Source organism: Nelumbo nucifera, chromosome 1 (genome assembly GCF_055504915.1).
Source record: "Nelumbo nucifera cultivar China Antique chromosome 1, China Antique-T2T, whole genome shotgun sequence".
Taxonomy (NCBI): domain Eukaryota; kingdom Viridiplantae; phylum Streptophyta; class Magnoliopsida; order Proteales; family Nelumbonaceae; genus Nelumbo; species Nelumbo nucifera.
This window is the reverse complement of record NC_142649.1, coordinates 104,092,555-104,110,963: the sequence shown is the minus strand read 5'-3', so window position 1 is coordinate 104,110,963 and position 18,409 is coordinate 104,092,555. Positions and strand designations below refer to the sequence as shown.

The following is an 18,409-nucleotide window of genomic DNA, read 5'->3' as shown; positions in this document are numbered from 1 at the left end:
CCATGATGTCTATAGGAATACTGAAGCTCTTCTTGGTCTATGTCCTGCTGGTGTTCAGTATGATTGCTTTGACCACAAGGAGCATGGCCCAATACAGCCACACCTGTCTTATTTTAGTTTCTTCACCTGAGCAAGACCAACCTTGTGTCATCACACCAAGGCCGCATAGTGCCAATATTGTATGTTGAGGGTCTGGCCCGGTACCAAGTAGTAATGATTGTTGTGTTGCAGCCTGCAAGGGATGGAGGTGGAAATTCAATTCCTCTTGATTGAAACAAAAACAGAAACTACATAGATTACTTGAATGGGCAATTGACACAATTTATCGATAATTTCGGCATCATTGGGTGTTGATTGGTGAGCACTGAGCACTCAATGCCTCAATGGGTTGCATGTATCATCTTTCCAAGAGTTAATTAAAAAAAACTATTCATTATCACCGTAGGATAGAGTATATTACAAGACATTGGTAAGTACTTATTTCATTGGAGAGACGGAAGAGATAACAAAGAAGAATATATTTCAGCCAATTCTAATTAAGGATCTAATACACCAATATATATATATATATATATATATATATATATAGAACTAAAAGGATAATAGAAAAATAAGTATTTGGATTAATATAATAGAGAGTAAGGGTGCAATGGATTTAAGTTCTAATGGAATAGTTCGGATTTGAGTTCGATTAGGCTAGATTTGAGTTTGAATATTGGATGAGTACGATTAATTATTCGAGTTCGACCAAAAAAGTTCAACTTGAGTTTGGATCAATTTGCACATATATACATATTATAGAATATATCATATACATAATACAAAAATATATTCATTTTTTAGCTTTCAGCTGAATTCGGATTCATCGAATCGAACCAAACTCGAACTACTCAAGTCTGATATTATTTTAATCGGATCGAGCCAGAACATGCCAAAATCGGCTCGGCTCTATTGCACCTCTAATAGAGAGCATGAAATGGTCGGCAACAGTAAGTCGCCATGTGCGATCGTCCAAACAATCAAGTAATACAGAACCCTAGCTCCCTGCTAAACATCCTTGTCTATATCTGTTGATTCAGCTCAAGCTCTCAATCATGGCTTAAGCAATATTGAATGGGTTCTGCTCTGCCAAACTAATTGCTTAACCCAAAAATAGCAGAAACATTGTCAAACAGCTGATATGTGCTTGATGTAAGGGGTGTCAGTCAAGTTGGGGTTTGCTGAGCTATGCCTTGCTAATCGTCCGTCGCGCGCTCTCTCTCAGATGTCAACAGTGCTCTGTGTTTTCTACTGTTCTTATTGGTCTATTGTTAGAATGATTTTACCACATTTGAAAGCTTTCAGCATTAGTTTTGCGGTGAAGGATGCAACGTAACGTAAGAGCCTACAAAAACAGTGGTACATGAACTTGGCTTTGGCTGGCTGGCTGTATGGGCCAAGTGTCCACTTTAAGAGGTTTTGGTGCGAGATTCGCTCAAAGAGGGCGGTGCACTTAAATGTTGCATAAAAGAAATTGATGAAGGGAACCCAAAACCTTTTCTCTTGTTTGACCAAAACGAAGTAAAAATGTTTTTCCTCATAAGTATTCTAGTTTCTTAGGGTGTCTTTATATTATTTAGTCCTCCCATGGCTCCGCCCTTTTCTCTGGGTTAAAGATCTACACTTTCTGTACGTTTTTTTCCCTTTCTGATTTCTCTTTGCCTCTGCTGTGTTCTAGTACTAAGGTTCAACATTTGTGTACCATATTCCTTATGTTTGCTTAGTTCAGGAATTCCATCTTTTCGTATGGCAAGCAATTGAGAGTTCTTGAAAAGAAACACAAAGCAGACAGATTTATTACCAGCAATAAATATATCTTCTGATCCAGTGGTGAAATATTATTCATGTTTTCTCAATAGACAATCAGACACCATTTTAAGTTATAAGATTCCAAGCCCAAAATTTGTATCCATGCCAATCCGAGCACTTTGATTGGACTCAAAAGTTTGCTCCTTCATCTCTTGGTTTGGGCTTGAGTTGTGGCTTTGGAAAACTTGGCCAAGGGCCCGACATAAGCCCAAAAACGTACTTGTACAAAGTGTCTTTTCCGTGTAAATATTTGAGCAATTTCAATCTATTAATTAGTCGATCGGTACACTGCCAAGTTGCCTTGAGAAGGAATTGCACTTCACTTGCTTCAGTCTGAGGAATTCTCCTACTCAATGACATAGCTGTTCAAGCCACAATTGACCTAGGCCACTTCAAGTTTTCAATAGACTTGGGTTGCTCCTCCTATACATTACGTTGGGCTTGAATTGGCTCTAAAGTCTAAACCCAACAAAAAAAAAAAAAAAAAAGGGTACGAGACTTGGTAAAACGGCAGATGTTGAGAGCACATCTGCTGCAATATGCATATATTCAATAATATGTCAAATAATCGGAAAGTTTCACTCTCCTCTCTCCCACTCCCAGAAGTTTATGATAGGAGCAAAGTTGTGCATGCAACGTCTCAGTTGTCTTCTACGTACTCGCTGCTCTTCCACTCTAGATACCAACATAAAATCGCTTCTTTCTCTTCTACAAACAGCAACCGATGTCCGACAACTCCATCAAATCCATGCCCACATGATAATCTCTGGCACCATTAAAGACACCTTTGCTGCCAGTCGACTACTCTCTTCACCTGCACTTGTGGAACCCAGCTACGCCCGTTTGATCTTCTCCCAAATCTCTTCCCCTAATCTCTTCATATGGAATACATTGATCAAGAAGCTCGTAGAAAATGGCATGGATTCCATGAGCCCACCACCTCTTCTAGTTTACAAACAGATGCTCAAAACCAGTGTAAGACCCAACAGTCACACCTTCATGTACCTGATCAAGGCCTTGCAAGCTCAGTTGGATTTGTATCTCCATGAGGGAGAAGCCATCCATTCAAATGTTGTGAAATTCGGATGTGACTCTAGTCAATTTGTCTCGAGCGCGTTACTGGGATTTTATGTTGCTTGTGGGTTTGTAGACAGAGCGCGTAGGGTGTTTGACAAAATATCTGAACCAGGCTTGGTGTTGTGGACTGCCATGATGCGTGCTTATGTTTGCGCAAATGTTTCAGAAGAAGCATTAAGGCTCTTTGGAGAGATGAGGCAGCTGGGTTTTATGCCTGACCCAGTGACATTGGCAACCATTGTCTCAGCCTGCGGGCAGTTAGGAAACTTGGACACGGCAAAGGTGATTCACGGTTTCATCACCAAAAGTGGAGTTGAGGTTGATGCTTTTGTAAGTAGCGGACTCTTGGGTATGTACGGTGATTGCGGGAGTTTAGAGTTTACATATAATTTATTTTGTGAGATGTCTGCCAAGAATGTGGTGATTTGGAACACCATGATTCATCAATGTGCCAAAAATGGTAACATGGACCTTGCATATCAGTTGTTTAAGATGATGCCGGATGCAGACATAGTATCATGGAACACAATGATTGGGGGATTAGCTCATGCGGGACGGTGCAAGGAAGCATTAGCATTGTTCAATGAGATGGAACTATATGGTGTGAAACCTAACAGATTGACCCTTTCAATCACCCTTTCTGCCTGTGCTGGTCTTGGTGCTTTAGATACTGGTACATGGATTCATGCCTACATAGAGAAAAACAGCCTCAACTCAGATGGATCTCTGGATCCTGGCTTGATCGACATGTACGCCAAGTGTGGGAGCATAGACAAGGCACTCCAAGTTTTTGAAAAGACTACGAGGACAGATCTTTTTTCATGGACATCAATCATATGTGGGCTAGCAATGCATGGACATGCTAAGCAGGCCATACATTATTTTTCTCAGATGCTGGAAGCTGGGGTGCAACCAGATGATGTCACATTGGTGGGCATCCTCAATGCTTGCGCCCACTCAGGATTCTTGGACCAAGGCTGGCAGTACTTCCTTTCAATGGAGAAGGTTCACAGTTTGACTCCCAAACTGGAACACTATGGTTGCATGGTCGATCTTCTAGGCCGAATGGGGTATCTCAAAGAGGCTTACAGTCTGATAAGGGGAATGCCTATGGAGCCCAATGAGGTCATATGGGGAACCTTATTAAGTGCTTGTAGAGTCCATAACAACGTGGAATTGGGTGAGCTTGCAGCTCAAAGGTTGCTTCAGCTAGATCCAACTGATCCATATATCAGAGTAATGCTGTCTAACATATATGCAGAAGCTTCTAGATGGGATGGGGTCATGAGGATAAGGAAAGAACTGAAGGAGAGAGGGCTGAGGAAGGAACCTGGTTGCAGCTCAATTGAGGTAAACGGTGTTGTTTATGAATTTCTTGTAGGAGACAGTTTGCATGCCCAACAAATTGAGATTCATTCAATGCTAGACAAACTCGAAATAATGTTGAAAATTGGATGTCATTGAACTCTTGAAGCTTAGTATTCTCAAAAAAAAAAAAAAAAGCCGACCAAACTTTTTAAATGAAGATGCATTAAATGTGAATCTGCATTTGGCCGTGTAAGTCGGTATCAGACACGAGAAAGAAGGGAAAAATGAATCGTAATTCATAGATTAGGTGGTGGTTAATTTATAGATACAGGGTAATCGACTTGGGCAACTTGAACCCAACATGCCAACTGTCGAGATTCTGTTACAAACCAATTAACAGATGTTTTAACTACGCTAACATCCCCCCTCAAATTGGTGTAGGAAGAAATTGAATGCCCAACTTGGACGTTAACCGCTGAAACTTGTCTGAACCGAGGGCTTTAGTGAAAAGATCAGCAGGTTGAGAATTGCTTGGTAAGTGGAAGATCTGAATTTCTCCAGTTTGTACATGTTACATACGAAATGGCAATCGATGCCGATATGCTTGGTACATTCATGGAACACGGGATTGGCAGCAATGTGGAATATTGCTTTGCTGCCACAGTACAAGTGCGTGTAAGGTAGAGAGACAGTTAAGTTGTGGAGAACATGTTTCAGCCACAAGAGTATTGGCCACTGCTCAGTACTCAGCCTCAGCAGATGATCGAGAAATTGTCTGCTGCTTCTTAGATTTCCATGAAAGTGGCACAGACCCCAACAAGGTAAAATAGCCTATAGTTGAACGTCAGGTCAAGAGGCAACTGGCCCAATCCGAGTCAGTATCCTCGGACCATGAGATCAAATGTAGCCCTAAAGAAAAGGCAATGGAACAAAGTGCCTTTGAGATACCGAATTACATGCAATGCGACATCAAGATTCTCTTGTTTTGGTGTTTGCATATGCTGGATGAGACAGTAAATGTCCATAGAAGAGTGAACAACTTCCAGTCCTGAGAAATATTGAAGGGAACCAAGATCTTTGATGTGAAATTGGTCATTAAGAAACTTCTTAATGAAGGAAATGCAGGCTGGATCATTCCCTATGAGGATGACATCATCCACATACACCAAAATAGTAATGTAGGATTCCCCTTGAGTTTGTGTGAATAGAGAGTAATCGGCATTAGATTGCTTAAATCCAAGGGAAAGAACGGCTTAAGTGAATTTAAAAAACCACATTTTGGAGGCTTGTTTGAGCCCATAAAGAGATTTTTGTAACTTGTAAATTTTGTGGGTGCCATCCTTAGCAAATCCTTGTGCGATAGTCATGTAAACTTCTTCATGGAGATCACCATGAAAGAAAGCATTGTTGACGTCTATTTGATGGAGTTCCCATTACCTAATGGGGGCAACAACCAAGAGAACGTACAATTACCAATTTTGCAACAGGGGCAAATGTGTCATGGAAATCAATGCCTTCAACCTGTGTATAGCCCTCGACCATAGTTGAGCCTTGAATCTTTCAATACTATCATCAGTTTTCTACTTGATTTTATAAACCCATTTAGATCCAATGGCTCATTTGCCAGGTGGCAAGTTTACAACAATCCATGTGTTATTTTTTTTCAAGATGTTCTATCTCTTTGGCCATGGCTTCTCTCCACCGTGGATCGGAAAAAGGCTTGAGCAAAGGAAGTGGCTCATGTTCAATGGAAATAGTAACAGTGTGAAGGGCAGTATTGACATTTTTAGTGATGGATGGTGGAAGCTGAACAAAGTAATCATGAAGGTGTGGGGGTAAATGGTGTTCACGACGTGGCCTAATATCATGCTGAGTGGATGGGGCTGTCATGGATTCGAGGCCAGGACTGTCTTCATGGGTGGGTGCATTGACTATGGGTGTCTGGACTGGTGAGGTGGAGGTTGTATGAGTGGATTCAGTAGGTAATTCATTGACTGAGGTGGTGATGGGCTCATGGGCTGGTATTTGTTCAGGTGGATAAGCTTCAAGTAATGAGTCCGAAGGCTGTGCAAGGGGCAAGACAGAAGTAGAGGGGTTGTAATAGTTCGAAAAGGAAATATGGACTCATAGAAAATAATATCTCTAGAGGGGAATATGCAGTGTGAGGTAAGGTCATAAACTCTATAACCCTTTTGTTCGTGAGGGTAGTCTATAAAGATGCATTTTGAAGCTCGACCGGGGAATTTGTTTCTATTGAGTGGTCAGATCTAAGTCTAACAAAGGCAACCAAAAGTGTGAAGATGTTTGTAATCAGGTGGTTTATGGAAAAGTATCTCAAATGGTGACTTCGCTGAAAGTGTCGGCGTGAGGAGTAAGTTGATGAAGTATACTGTTGTAAGTAGATACTCTCCCCAAAATGACACGTGAAGAGAGGGGCACAAGCGACTTCAAGCAAGTGGCAATGTTTGCATTCAGCAACACCATTTTGCTGGGAGTATCTATGTAAGATCTTTGATGAATAATGCCTCCAAAGGTGAAATATTGATGCATGGGACTAGAAATAAATTCAGACCCATTGTCGAAACAGACGCATTTTACATCACAATTGAACTGGTGTTTCACCATTGCAAAAAAAAAAATAAAAAATAAAGAAAAAGAAAAAAAATAAAGAAAGAACAATACTTTGATTTATTTCTTAAGAGATAAACCCATGTACACTTGCTGAAGTCATTAACAACAGTGAGAAAAAAATGCGTGTTCAAATGCAGAGTCGTCTAGTAGCCACCCCAAATATCGCAATGGACAAGTTGGAAGGGAGTAGTAGTGTGAGAGACGCTTACTGGAAATGGGATCCATGTCTGTTTGGCGCGATGATAAGAATCACAACAAAAATCTCCAGGTGTGTGGCAAGTATGTCATTTATTAGAGAGATGCGTTGCTAAGAAGCATGACCAAGTCGCCTATACCACGTAACATCATCGACAATGGAGGCAACCACAAGAGATGCAAAGGATTGTGCTGGAACTATGAAATGGTATAAACCATCATGGAGCTTGTCCACCCCAATCACTGTCTTGGAGGCAAAGTCCTGAAAAACACAAAATGGTGGAAAGAAAATTGCCACGCATTGGAGCTGAGTGGTTAGTTTGCTTACAGATAACAAATTACATTTAAATTATGGGAGATGAAGGACATCATGAATGGTGTGTGATCCCAGATTCACAGATCCTTGTTGAGTGGCAAAAATGATGGTTCCATTTGATAAACGAACCAATTTCTCATGATTCAAACAATTCGAGTTGATAAACATGGATTCAAAAGCAATCATGTGGTTGGAGGCACTACTATCGAGAATCCAACTGAAAGGGAATGATTCTTACCAGAGACATTAGCTGAGGAAAAGTTAGATGTATCATTGCTGAGGAGAGATAAAAGTTGTGTATTGATTCATTGACAATCTTGGGATTGGGGATTTGTTAGTGAGACCTGAGGATTCAACAACTGCACATGATGTTGGCCGAGACTGTTATGAATTTTTGTTATCGGAACAACAATTTGATCGATTCTTTTCCCAATTTTCTAGGTATCCAAAGTGTTCATAACAATGATCTTTGGTATGGATGTTCTTCTTGAAGTGATCGCACTGTGGTCTTTGTCAGTGTTGTCCATTCGATCCAGGTCCTTAGGGAGATTGTGAGTTGATGTTTCTCTTATTGAATAATAAGTGCACATGCACGATTTATGTTGGGCAGAAGATCGGACCCCAAAATAGTAGTTCAAATTGAGTTGAAGCTGAGTCCCACGAGGAATTGGTGTAGTTTCTCCTTATCTCTTTTGGCCGCAAAGGCCTTCGCTACTCCACATAAACATTCGAGAAAGGTGACGAGTGCTCCTAACTTGTTCGATAGTGTTTTGAGTTTGGTGAAGTAGGTAGTAACTGTCAAATCTCCCTATTTTAATTGGTGAAGGAGCACCAATTCCTATTTTGGTTGGTGTATGCGAGGCACATTTCCTTGCGATAATCATTTTTCTAGTTCTTTCAGGATAGGGAATTGAAGATCCATGAAACAACCATGGTGTTACATTTGGACCAGGTCAATTCTTTGGTCGTGGCAAGAATCCATCAACAAAATTGAGCTTATTCTTTGCTCTAGGGCTGTCTTCATAACTTGGAGCCATGTCAAAAAATTTTCTCGGATGAGAAGTGTTGAAACCAGTACTGTTCCTGGGTTATCCAAAGGATGCAAGAAGTTTGGCGAACATCCGTCGACCTCGATTACCATTGACAGCGACAGTTTGGAAGAACAAGAACACTAGAAAGAAAAGGAAAGAGGAAAAAAAGGAGGCGACGAGAATCTTTAAAAACAAAGCGAAACACCTGAATTTCAGCATCATCTTTCCTGCTCTGATACCATGTAAATCGGTATCAGACACAAGAAAGAAGGGAGAAAACTAAATCGTAATTAATAGATTAGGTGGTGGTTAATTTATAGATACAGGGTAACCGACTTGGGCAACTTGAACCCTACATGCCAGTTGTCAAGATTCTGTTACAACCGATTAGCAGATGTTTTAACTACACTAACAGGCCGATCTTTGGTCATTCCAACCGATTAGCAGATGTAATGATCTTTGGTCATTACACAAATAGAGGTGCCAACGGTTGATAAGCTCGACTCCCCATATTCATATGCGGAGATCATGATAAACTCAACACCAAAATGTTTTGATTTTTTCCCGTCATGGGTAGGTTTGGGGCGGGACACTCTTTTCCCATTGGGACTGGAGAATTCCCAAATTTTTCCCGTTTCAAAGAAATTATCTAAATATATATCAAATTTTAAAAATAGGATTTTAAAAATTTGGGAAAATTTTAGAAATGTGATTATGGGTTGGGATCTTGAGTTTTTTTAAATTTGAGAGAAATTCAAGGATATTTAAAAAATTAATATTAAATTTAAAAAATATTTTAATAATTTACCATTGAATTAAAGGCAGGTTTGGGGAAATATAATTTTGTCTTGCAATGTCTTCTACATTTAATCTTCTTACAGAATAAATTTCATGGGCTTGACTGATTGATTATACAGCTTAGCTTTTGCACAATTGCACCTTCAGTTAGCTTTTAAAAACTTTTGCTTTTTTTACCAAAATTCTTAATTTATTCATTTTTCTTCAAAGTTTCATATGGGAAAATTTTAAGCTCTCGTTTTAGGAGATTGGCTGCACTTTTTTTTTTTTTTTTTTTGTAAAAGAGATAATATATATTAGAACTAACCAAAGAGGAAACTAATTACAATCGTTAGCAGGGCTAGCCATGTCTCGAAAAGCTAGCTCCTCTACCCACCGAGGGCAATTTCCAGCAAAATTATTTGTCAAAGCATGGGCTACTTGGTTCACAGATCTATTTACAAAATTAAAAGAAGCATCCAGATCTTTAGTATAGTTCAAAAATGTCCCTGCAAATAAATATAGCATCCTGTGCTAATTTACTTCTTCGATTGAAAAGCTTGGATGAGATTTGCGCATTGCTTTCCAAAATAGCCTTTGGGAAGTTCAAACTCTTTAACAACTCCAGCCCCTTCAAGAAAGCCATAGCCTCTGCTTGTATAGGAGATACTGATGTCTGGCCAAAAGAAACTGCAATTGCCAGGCCCAAATGATTTCTGATAATAACACCATAACCAGCCTTACCAATTTCCAAAAAACTTCCATCCAAGTTTACATTGAGACAGTTTGAGCTAAGAGCTAACCAAAAAACTTGCTGACTTTTCAGATCAGCTGATTGGGAAGAAAGCAGCCAATCTCGAGGGGAAGTCAGATTCCTCTCCTTCATCTTCTTATGAGCACAAATAGATGCCATATTAGGATCAGCCATTTTGTTTTCAAAAACTATATTGTTCCTATTCTTCCAGATCATCCATAGTAGATAACAAGACAATCCCATCACTTTTTCTTTTCTCTGACCCAAGGTGCAACAAAAATCATACCAGTATTTAAACCACACTAAGAAATTATCTATCATACTAAAGTTTATAATTTTAATATTTAGATAACTGATAAACCATGTAGCTTTGGCATGATCACAGAAGAACAAGGCATGCATACTAGATTCCACTGTCAGATTGCATATCGGACACAGATTTGAATATGAAATTCCTTTCTTTGCCAGATTTTCTTTTATAGGAAGTGCATTCCATCAACATTTCCAAATGAAAGACTTCACTTTGGGGTCTATTTTGAGGGCCCAAATTTGCTTCCAGTGTTTCTTTTCTAGCCTTTGATCAGTAGGTGGTTGGGCTTGAGTAATAGGCTCATCTTCTTTCAAAGACTTGGCTACATGATAAGCTGATTTGACAGAGAAAATGCAATTTCCAGTCAATGTCCAGTGCAATTTGTCCGACCAGCTATCAACTACTAGGGGGGAATTTAGAATGCTCTCTACATACACACTTAAGGAATGTCTGCCTAATTAGTGTTTCATTCCAACTTCTCCTACCTTCTAGCATTAGATTTTTGACCAACTAGAGATTTGGGTTGTTTGATTTTGGCCCCTGGATTCTAAATTCAGGAATTTTTGGAAGCCAAGAATCCTCCCATATTCTAACTTTGGCCCCAGCATTGACCACCCAACAGCAACCTTGCATCAAGATCTCTCTGGCGGCTAGGAGACTTTGCCATTCCCAAGAATATTTTTTTGATAGTTTTGAATCAAAAAGTGTAATCAAGAGACAATTTAAAAGTATAGTGTATATGGACTTGTGCAGAATGAGGCACAATTTTCAAAGCATAATAAAGTGTAATCAAGAGTCAAAATTTGAGTGGGCTCAGTCCGAAGTTGCACCCCTACAGATAATGTTCTCAGATACTGTCATTAAATCCACCTAGGAGCATCAATTTTCATCCCAAAAACCAAATTTCACACGACAATGTACTCATTCTCTATGTGTTTATTGGGTTTTCCAATTTTATTGAGTTGTATCTTCGTTTCTATCCAAAAAAAGTTGGAAAATAATAATAAATAGGGCATAATGGAATTTATCGATGAACGCTTTTCAAACCAAACTTTGGCAGTGTTGCAGAACTTTGAAGACGAGATTGAGAATTTCAAAGGAAGCGAGGGTTGAGTCATGCCACTTAGTCACTCTCCTTGAAACCGAATTTGCCCTCCTATGGTGCAACCAGGTGATTGTAAATCGGTCACCAAGATAAAACAACCTACAAACAACTAGTAGACGTGCACTCATTTACCAGACCTCCTTGAACCACAAAAGAGAACGTTCAGGAAAGAAGACAGATAGAGGACTATGAATTTGTTGGTATGTAACATTGGGTTGACCACCACTCTATTTAGTGTTCTCATCACCCGAATGGACACAAATGTGTCCTTTCAGAGAGAAATGTCTCTCTAGAACAGTGCAATAAAGCACCTGTTCAAAGAAACACCAAGACAAAAAAAAAAACTAACAAGTAGAAGAAGACAGAAAATTTTTTAAACAGAATTTTGAAATTCAAAGGTCAAAATAGTTGAAACTGGTCAAAGGCAAAAACATTTCGGTGTAGCGCACGTATACACATACACGTACATGCACCGACACCGACACCCAGACATGCGTCCTATCCTGGCCCTACTCGGCACGCGCATTTTTGAAAATTACCCCCAAACCCCTTCACATGCATGTAGAGATATATATTGCTCTCCTCTTATGGGTCCCTATACATAAGGAGAGCAATCTTAGTAATATACTCCAAACCAATTCTTTTCCTAAGCAATGTGGGACAAGAGTCTCCTACATGCAAGAAGAAGGAAAGAGAGAAAAGAGAAAACCAAAACAAAAAATGAAAGAGAGAGAGAGAGGAGATTCTTGAAATTTTGAATCTCCCTCCAACAATTCCCCCACAAGATTCAAAATTACAAGAAGATCAAACACCTGAGCATCGCAGTGAGAAAAGTATTCATGGTTATGTCTTTTAGACTTCAATCAACACTTAAGTATGACAAACTATGTTACAAAGTACGAGTGCAGTTAGACTCCTTCAACATTTTCCTCTTTGTCATAACTAGTTAATATGCCAACCAACTCAACTCACAAATTCCTTAGGTGGTTCTTTTGTTTTGGAACATTTTGACCTTGTTCCCCTCTTGGAATCATGAGTGTTTTAGAGTGTCATCACTTAGATCTTTCATAGAAGTGGCAACACTCCACACTCACTTAGGTTGGTTATTTAGTGTGTACTGCACACACTATTCTTAACTGATTAAGAGTCTTATACTCACCCTCCTCAAACTATAGTGAGCACTATCTTATTTCGGCATCTGTAATGGGGTACAAATTGATAGTGCTTTCCCAACTCATTTAGCAACTTTTTTTACCCATTTAACCTAATTCCAGGGATCCCCTTTCACATAGGTGTTCATCACCAATGACTATGTCTAACGGGCCTCAACCCCATTCCTACCGATGCCTCATAAACCACTTTTTAACGAATCTACAATGTTCTTTTTAGACCTTACAAAGTCTAACTCGATTGTACCGTCACTGAGGTATTGTCTTACCAAGTTATGTCTTACCAAGTTATGTCTTATGTGGTTGTTCCTTCTTTTACCGTGATACATTTTATTCTTGATTCTAGCTATTGTTGTTTGACTATCACAATGGAGAGATATATATGGAATCGGTTATGGCCAAAGTGATATATCTACCAGTAGTTCCTTAGCCACTCTACCTCAGACCTTACCAATTTTAATGCAATGAATTAAGCCTCCATTGTCAAACTTGTATTACAAGACTGCTTTATTGATTTCCAAGAAACTGAGACCTCTTAGGGTAAAGACATGCCCACTAGTGGAACTACTATCCTTTCTGAAATCTAATTTGCATCAATAAATCCTTCTAAAACAAGAGGAAAACCTTAATAATGCAAACCAAAGTTTATGATTCCCTTTAAATATTTTAATAATCTTATTAGAGCTTCCCAGGATTATGAGCATGTTGACTTAGAGCTTGTTCGTTTCCTCTTAACTTCTATCTCTTAAGAGGAATCTTTTAAATTTAAGAGAAACTACTTGTCTGTTTCCTCTTATCTCTTATCTCTTAAAGTGCAATTGTACAATTTTTTATTTTCCAATGATACCCCCAAAAAGATAAACAAAAACTCTCATATATGGGGTCAAAATGGATATTTAATAATTTTCAGAATTCATAATTCAGAATAACATTCTCTACATTAAGAGTTCAAAGGAAAGAAAAGATCACCAATACCAATATACTTCTTAATGTACTTATTGCAGTTTCTGATGTCAGACTTCAAAGCAAACGAACAGGCCCTTAGTTTTCCAACTACTATTGCTATATCCAGTCTTGTGCAGTTCATTAAGTATGACACAAATCTAATTATACTTACATATTGCTTTTGTGAAACACGTTCTTCTACATGTTTTTTTTTAAATGGATACTACAATCCAGTGGTGGCTTAAATGGTTTACAGTCATAGTGTCCAAACTTCCTAAGTATAGTTTCCACATAGTATGACTGGGAGAAAATAAAGTTTCCTTGTTATTTATGGACTTTAATCCCCAGGATTACATAAGCCTCACCCATGTCGTAAGTGTCGACTTTGGACATTAAAAATTGTTTTGTTTCTTTTACTACTTCTAGACTTATACCCATTGTTAGCATATCATCAACATATAGACAAATCATGACTCCTTTATCATCTAGAAATTTGCTATAGACGCACCTTTTAGAATCATTTCTGCTATATCCATTTGTTATTAGCACATTATCAAACTTTTCATGCCATTATTTGGGAGCTTGTTTTAAGCCATACAAAGACTTAACCGGTTTACATGCTTTGTTCTCTTGTCCTGGTACTATGAAGCCTAAGGTTGTTTAATATATTTTTCTTCCTCTAGTTCCCTATTTAAAAAATCTATTTTTACATCCATTTGATTGACTACCAGTTTGTAAATTGATGCTATAACAAACAAGACTCTAATGCTAGTTAACCTTGCAACCGGAGAATATGTGTCAAAGAAATCTACATCTTTCTTTTATTTGAAGCCTTTAGCAACTAGTTTGGCCTTGAATTTATCTATGGTACCATCATTTGGTTTTAGATTATTCTTAAATATCTACTTACAGTCTAGTGCCTCAGTTTAAAGTGGGAGACCTACAAGTTCCCAAGTGTGATTAGTGACTAAAGAGTCTATTTCACTTTTTATGGCTTCCTTTCAGAATATTGCATCAGGGGAGGTTACGACTTTTTAATAGGTTATTGGGTCTTTCTCCACTATAAATGTGAACACTCCATCACCCAAGTTTGTTTATTTTCTTTGTCTTTTACTTCTCCTTAAGTCTAGTTCTTGATTCGTAAAATCAATGTTTCCTTGACTAAGTAAAGTACTGACTCCTTTAGCATTTAACTCTTGCTCTTGGTTTCTGTTATAGACTTTGGGAGGTTTCCTATTTATTGTTTCTTTTCTCCATGGAAAGATATGCTCAAAGAATTCTTTATCTTAGGACTCAATTATTGTGTTGTACTCTATAATATTATCAATAGTTTTAATTACAAGGAATCAATAAGCTGCACTATTTTGTGCATATCCAATGAATACACAGCCACAGGTTTTCGGTCCCAATTTATTTCTTTTAAGTGCAGGTATTCCAACCTTTGCTAAGCAATCCCAAACTTTTAAGTAGCTTAAACTGGGTTACCTGTTATGCCAAAGTGCAAATGGTATTTGTCCTTTCTTCTTGGGAGGTATTATATTGTATAGGTAACAATCCATTAGGATTGCTTCCCCCCACAAGTTCAGATGTGCACCTGAACTAATAAACATGGTATTTATCATTTATTTTAATGTTCTATTAAGTCTTTTTGGAACTCCATTAGATTCAGGTTGGCAAGGGGTTATAGTTTCATGTATAATTTCATTTTCTTGAAAGGATTTCCTGATGGTTTCTTTAACATACTCAGATGGCATTTGATAGAACTTTTCAGACTCTAAAGTCTAAAAATGTTGCTTTTCATATGCCACCTACATTTGGGTTTGGGTCTGATTGGCAAATCTAAAACCCACTTTCAGATCTAAATAGAAAAGAGTCGAACCAGGTGCTTAATAGACTAAAAGGCATTTCAGATGTGCATGAAAGACAAAAATGCCCTCATACAATATTGAAATGACCCGTAATGCCCTTCATATAAACTAAAAAAATTAGACCATTCAACTCCTCTCCTAGTTCGAGTAAGGAGATTTTTCGCACGAGGTTCTATTCGTAGGTATGTTCTTCAACTCATCATGTTTCATTTTTCTTATATTTTTCTAGGGTTCTAACATTCGAACATTTTCTGCTTATTTGTTTTTTTTTCTCCATTTTCGTTGTGGTTTTAGGTAGCATTTGATTGGTCAACTCTAAGCAATGTTGAAGTAGCGGTGACAGTGAGTATTTTGGCATTCTATTTTTCTCTGTTGTTCCATTTTCATTGTTGTTTCATATAGCATTCGACTGGAGGCTCTAGGGTTTCTGGGAACATGCTAAGTTTTAGGTATAAAAACAAATTCTAACATTGTTATGTGTAATTGATAGGGAAACTTTAGAAGATTTTTGTGTAACTTTTTCTCTGATTCATGATTTGGTTTTGGAAGGATTTATAGATTCTAGTCCATTTTCCTCTTATAGAATCAATAATATTTTACCAAACCCTCGAAGGAAAGCTTCCTTTGTATCCATTTAAAGACCATTAAGTTGATGACATTGTTATATGAAATAGTGATGGTTTAGCTACAGATGGTTGGATATATTCTATGAAACATTAATAGAAGACTTTCTCCCATTGCTAGTTAAAATTAAATTTTAATTGTAAAGAATTGTTAACTTGGGTTATTCAATTATCATTTGGAGTTTAACTCAGTCCCTTTTTACTTGCTTCATGGTTCTTGTATCTCACTAGTTGAGCTTGATGATGAAAACATTTTCCATGCATGTTTAGGTGGGATGCTTTTGTATTTCTAGTTCACAGAGATGTGTAACTACCTCTAAATTGCTATGATTTTGAAAGGCTTCTGACTTCCGAGGACATCAAAGCAATAGTAAGCATGGGGTCTCTTGAATTTTAATGCAGAAAGCTTCCCTTTTGCTACATGTGTACGAGTAAGGAGTACTGCTATGAGGGCAAAATTTGTAGAGATCTAGTGCACTTTGAAAACTATTCTAATGATATATTTGGATTAGCTAGGGTGTCATGAATTGTGAACATGATTGAGGTTGAGGGATCAATTCAAGTCTCCAATTTTTTTATTCATGTCATTTGAGATATTGCTTTAGGTTCACTATTGTTAAGATTAGGGCTGGGAGATGTGAACTTCAAAGGTTAGCAAGAGTTTTTTGTAATTGTTTTAGATGGGATTATGTAGCCCATAGGAGATGTGTACTTCAATGGTTAGCTTTAGTCAAATTGAGATGCCAGTGTTCCTCTTTTAGAAATCAAACAGGGTTAAAACTTGGAAAGAAGCAACTCGCTCCTTTTAAAATGAAAAGTTGGCACATTATAAAATATGCTCCCTAATTGTCTTATTGAATAAACTAGATTTAACTTGTATTAGCTCTCATTCAATATTTCAATCATGGTGCTTCAACACCATGTTTTGCTGCTAAAGCAGTAGATCTATAGGCTTTTTTTCTTGTGATCAATCATAGTTGATAACTAAAAATATAATGGCTTTTGGGAGGGCTAAGTTGAAGATTCAGCTAAGATGAATCAACTGCTTTGAGCTCTCCAAATAAGCAAGACCACTTTATTTATAAATGTTTAAAAAAACATATTATAAAAATTTCAAAGTTTCTACCAAAGTGGTATCCATCTTGACATGTTCTATGAAATGCTACAAAGCTAGATCAATTTGTCTTGATCATTCATTTTATAGATTGATATCAAAGGATCCCAGTATAGTATATTAATAGTTTAATATTGCATTATCTATAACTAGTTAGTGATTCTTGAGCTTTGTGCCACAAAATCTATCCTATAATCTTCTTCACTCTCCTTATTATCCCTCAATTCTTTTGGCTTGTATATAAAATTGGTAAAAACTAAAGAATAACAAATGATTGAAGCTGGATAGGTAATGAAAGATGTTAAAAAAAACATAATTCTGATTTTGTGCAAGGACCCCTTGTATGACATGGTTAATTTGATGCTTTGATTGATGAAGAGGAGCCTAAGAATCTAAGGGGAGATAATCTTCTAGCCACACACAACAGAGCAATTCCATGGGATACATATATAATCATCCAAGCCACAAAGGGAAAATCAAAAGAGGCATATTCTATCAATTTATACATTTAGTTATTATGCTAGACATAGTGAGGATAATAAAGAAATTGCATAGAGCTTAATAAAAATATTCATAAGATGAAGAAAACAAATAATGATAACTTGTTCCCCAATTTACTTATTTATATAGCCTTTTTTCTTTTATCAATATTTCTTTTGGTTAGTCTTGTCTAGAAGTTGAAGTGAAGAGAAGAGAGAAGAAAGTAAGAGAGAGGAGAGAAGAGAGATTTGAAAGCTCATAGGATGCTAGCAGCACCAGCTTTTTAGTATTTATATTATAGTGACTAAATCATAACATAAAGAGAGGGGAATTAAAATAGTACCCCTACGACACTAATAGAAATAAAAACACAAAGAAAAACAACTTATAACCAGCCTTTTGACACTCCCCCTCAAGTTGAGACATAGATATCAATCATGCCCAACTTTGTCTCCTCAAGTTGTGAAGATGTTTACAAGTTGATCTTCGGACCAAACATAGGGGGTGCACACTTCCCCTTTGACAACCTTTTCTCTGATAAAATGTTTGTCTACCTCAATGTGCTTGGTTCTATCATGTAGTACTGGGTTAGTAGCAATGTTTATAACTGCTTTGTTGTCACAATATAAAGTTATAGGTCCATCAACTGTAAATCCCAATTCACTCAATAGATTTTGTAGCCACATTATTTCAACCACTTCATGAGACATTGCTCTATATTTAGCTTCATCACTAGATTTAGCCTCCACATTCTACCTTTTGCTTCTCCAAGTGAATAGGTTTCTTTCCACAAAGGCCACTGGTAGACTTCCTATCATCCAGTGATCCCGCCAAATCTACATCAATATACACTTCAAC

The 18,409-nt window shown here is 37.6% G+C and overlaps 1 protein-coding gene across 1 annotated transcript; it reads left to right on the top strand.

The window, feature by feature from the left end:
• The first annotated feature begins 1,967 nt into the window (after positions 1 to 1,967).
• LOC104608681 (pentatricopeptide repeat-containing protein At2g22410, mitochondrial-like) lies at positions 1,968 to 5,450 on the top strand. The gene is made up of 2 exons (XM_010274738.2): positions 1,968 to 4,275; positions 4,675 to 5,450. Exons 1-2 carry the CDS (start codon positions 2,458 to 2,460, stop codon positions 4,735 to 4,737), a joined length of 1,881 nt encoding a protein of 626 aa, XP_010273040.2. The 5' UTR covers positions 1,968 to 2,457; the 3' UTR covers positions 4,738 to 5,450.
• Positions 5,451 to 18,409: the final 12,959 nt, after the last annotated feature.